General features: G+C 47.0%; 1 protein-coding gene across 1 annotated transcript; it reads right to left on the reverse strand.

Moving 5' to 3' along the window:
• Positions 1-1075: 1075 nt before the first annotated feature.
• Positions 1076-2248, reverse strand: gpr173 (G protein-coupled receptor 173; the record flags this gene model as incomplete). Its single annotated transcript, XM_079525124.1, has 1 exon — positions 1076-2248. The coding sequence occupies one exon, from the start codon at positions 2246-2248 to the stop codon at positions 1076-1078; it is 1173 nt and encodes a 390-aa protein (XP_079381250.1).
• Between the last annotated feature and the right edge of the window lie 2056 nt (positions 2249-4304).

Consider the following 4304-nt stretch of genomic DNA (forward strand, 5'->3'; position numbering starts at 1 on the left):
AACTTACTCTGGAAAGTGGTGGGGTTTCAATGCTTGCTCAAGGACACTTCGATAGGAAAAGTAACTGAACTTCATTCAGTTGGGGGGGGGGCTCTTAATGCAGTGCACCACCCTGCATGGTTTTGTAGCTGGAAAAGTGAGTGCACAAGTTGAGCAATGCAAACTGTAATGTACGGTAATCTCCACCTATGCCTAAGGACCCTGGCATGCAGTTTTGAAAACAAAAGCAACTTGCCATGTAGAGACTGGATTTATCGACTTATCTCTTTCTTTCTATTAAGAAGCATTAATACAGTATGATTGTCAAAGTATAGATTGTTTGAATATTATAATTGAGGTGGCATGCTGTGGAAAAAGTTGTTTTACATTTATGCTACTCATTCCAAAACAGTCTGGGCAAATATCCCTGTTAATTGAGATAATTGACTATACAAACAATTTAAATAGGTTTTCACCCTATCTGTTCAAATGATTGAACAAAAGAAGAAACTGTGCAGTTATAAGTTTCTGCAGTAATTCTGTCAGAAGTTAAACATAAAGGGAATTGTTCTCAATTAAAATCTCTGGATACTTTTGAACTTCCTTGTGAAAGATCTGAAAATTATATTCATTCACATATAAACAAAATGTTTTGGAACACCAATATGAATATTCACTGACAAAACTCTCCCTTGTTGAAGACACTGGTTGTATGTAAACATGCAGCTACAGTATTGACATCACATCTGATTTGAATGATCAAAATCACTTTAGAATTGTATCTGCATGAAGAGAAATAAATTCTATTATTTTACTATTTGACCGTGTGTGTGTAAATCTGATGGATTTAGTCTCTATCAGGAGCTAGGGAATGGCAACATCTCTTAAATGCATTATTACTTTTCCTTTTTTCAGTAGCACACATTTTTCAACTGCCTGAATAGAGAGATGGACCTGTTTACCACCCTTACACTCACATGCACTCATTATGAGTCTTGCATTGAATCAAAGGCAACAATAATCCTTCATCCAAATGTCTTGCCCTCCACTAATTATTCTCCCGTAGTATTTTCAGTGCACAGACTAGCGTCTGGGCTTACATGACACAGTAAGGCTCTCGTGGCGGATGAGGTTTAGTCCTGCAGCAGGCTGGTAGGTGAGCCAGGAGCCCTTTCTTCAGGTCTTTGTTGAGGAAGAAGCAGACGATGGGATTGACTCCGGCCTGGGCGAAGCTCATCCACACGGTGGTGGAGAGATATCGGTGCGGTATCGTGCAGGCCTTGACGAACACCCGCCAGTAGCACGCCACTATATACGGCGACCAGAGCACCAGGAAAAGCAAGGTGATCACGTAGAACATCCGGCCGAGCTGCTTCTCGGCCTTGAACTCCTCCATGCCCAGCAGGCGCCGGTTCTGGTTGTGCAAGTTCTGCCGGATTCCCAGCAGCGTGGGCGGCATCGGGCCTCGGCCAAAGCCCGCGATCCAGTTGGCCGCCGCCTGGCCCGTGGCCCCGGGCCCGTGGAAGGTCCAGTTCTGGCTGATGGCGGGCACCATCTGGACGGGCTTCATCTTGCGGTGCTTGTACTCGAACAGGAGCAGCTTCATGTAGACCACGTGTGTGGCCAGGATGAGCACGGCCAGCATCAGCATGAAGCCCAGCGTGTCGTTGGCCTTGAAGTAGCGGTGCTCGAAGATGCACTGGTCCTCCTCGCGGATGAACTTGTACGTGCCCACGTCAAAGACGGGCGGGAAGGCCATGGCCACGGAGAGCGTCCACACCATGCACACCACGGCGACGCACGTCCAGAAGGTCATGCGCTTGGAGTAGAAGCGGTGGTGGGCGATGGCCATGTAGCGCGTGACGCCGATGCAGAACAGCATGAAGGCGGCGTGGAAGCAGAAGAGCACGGCCATGAACGCCACCACCTTGCAGCTGAGCACGCTGTACGTCCACGCCGAGCCGCTCTTGATGGACACCAGCACGAAGGGGAAGCAGACGGCCGAGCGGACGGTGTCGGCCAGGCACAGGTCCAGCAGGAAGTAGTAGGGCGCCTTGTGCATGGCCCGGTCCCGCAGCACCAGCAGGGACACCACCAGGTTGCCCGCCAGGCTGATGCAGATGATCAGGCCCAGCAGCACCAGCTTGATGTAGGTGGAGACGGCGGAGGACGAGCCGCCGCCGCCGGCCACCATGCCCCCCGTGGTGGCCACCGCCACACCCATGGGTCCCGCCGGCCCCTCGCCGCTGCTCTCGTTTCCATTTGCCATCGCGCGTGAGCCCCCTCCCTCCTCCTCGCCCCACTTTCTTTTATCGCCAAAGCCACCCCTCCTCCTCCTCCACCTCCGCCTCCTCCTCCTCCTCCACCTCCAGCTGCCCTTGCCTTCGTCTTCGTGGTTGCCTTGCTGTTAGAGTTCACGTGGAGCCAGGAGAGTTCAATCTGCATCGGCCCATTTTGAGAAGGGTCCCTCTTTTTGGTGGTCCTTTTTTCTTGTTCTTACGCCCCACTTCCTCGTCTTCTCCAAGTGCCTTACAAAACCAACAAACAGAAGAGATGCGATTAGGCATTTGATTAAGCATCTGAATATTTACAAGATTTTGTACAAGGCATGGCATACACACTCTAACTCATGGAGGTAAAACGAAGTCTGTCCGCTGACTCAACACTGTATGACGTCACCAGAGTAGAAGTGTGCTACTTAGTAACTATATGCCACATAGGTGAAGTGCTCAGTTGAACATATTCTAAATCTTAATTGATCATGTGCTTTAAACTTCCACCAAAGTAATTCATGCTCAGCTCTATATCCGTGTTTCCAGGTTTAACTGTTTAAAAGCTTCTTTTGTATTGTGCAAATGCACAGAAGTTGCAAATTGTTACACCACATTCTATAGGCTGGGAGAGCTGCGTTCTCATTCCCTTTACAGCGACCGGGGGGGCTGAGAGAGAACATGCAGACTTTGATGTTTCTTTGAATTATTCAGCCTGCGAATATTAAATATCCCACACAAAATCAATCAGTGGCTCCTCCAACAGGCAAAACAGGGGTTCACACGGGCATCTGTTGTAGCATGCTGCGGAAACATCTCTCCCCCCCAAAGCACCAATCGGATCAGCTGTTTTCTCCACACGCTATATGGCATGCCAGCAGCTAGTCTGTCACCATAATTACCTCGCTTGTTGCTAGGCTACACCACCTTACCTCCTTTCTCTCTCTCTCTTTCTCTGTGTCTGTGTGTCTGAGAGACAGTGAGGGTGCATGTCAGGGTGTGGAAAAAGCGGCTTGTTTGTGTGTGGTGAAAGTGAGGAGAGTATAGATTCTATAACCCATTGCATAAAAAGAATAAGAATCACTACACCACAGGGAAAGAAATATATTTACTCAATGTGCAATCAATATACTTCAGATAGGAGTCCAAAGGATTTACATCCTCTATATTCAGTGATACATACCTGTAGATCTCATCACTATAACATTATCGAAATTGTCGCTATATAGCATCCTTATTCTGGGCGAATCATAATAGCAAACGTTCTGAAAAGATAACATATCTGCAAGCTCACAATGCATTGCAACGTGCCACGTTTTGAGCTTGTAGATCAACTATATTCGGCATAAAGAATATATATGCACAGTATATATAGGGTGTTTTAAACACCAACAATTTACATGTGTCTGTGTGTGCACTCCAGTGTGTGCGTGTGTGTGTGTGCGTGCGTGCGTGCGAGAGAGTGAGTGGGAGAGGGAGAGAGAATGTATGGTGTGTGTTTGTACTGACTTTAGCACCGACCTCATTTATATTGATGGGAGCTTCTGGAATGGTGTCAGGAATGCATGGATGATGATTATGTTTTGTAACAGTGCAACAGGCCAGAGAAACCAGCCCATAGTCTCGATCACTGCAAGCATACTAATGTATTTCTATCACAGTAATTCACAGTAATTACAACTTGTTGCTAAGCTACAGCGCCACTCTGCCTTGTGTTTTGTTTGTCTATGTGTATGTGTGGGCATGTGCATGTCAGAAAACAAATACCTATTGTCTGAATTTGTATAGGTATCGTATGTATGCCTTAATTATTTGTATAATAATAAAATGTATTATAATTAAACATTAAATAATGTATACTTTTTTACCATTATTATGCCTTTACAAATTACGGGACGGCAGTGGCTCAGGAACCGGAATGCTCCCAGTACGATTCCGGGCTCCTAGAGTTAGTGTCGAAGGGTCCTTGAGCAAGACGCTAAACCCCTAATTGCTCACATGCCTTCCATGGTTTCCTCCGCCATCGGTGTGTGAATGGGTGAATGTAATGCACAA

This window comes from Electrona antarctica (genome assembly GCF_951216825.1).
Source record: "Electrona antarctica genome assembly, chromosome: 2".
In the NCBI taxonomy this organism is placed as follows: domain Eukaryota; kingdom Metazoa; phylum Chordata; class Actinopteri; order Myctophiformes; family Myctophidae; genus Electrona; species Electrona antarctica.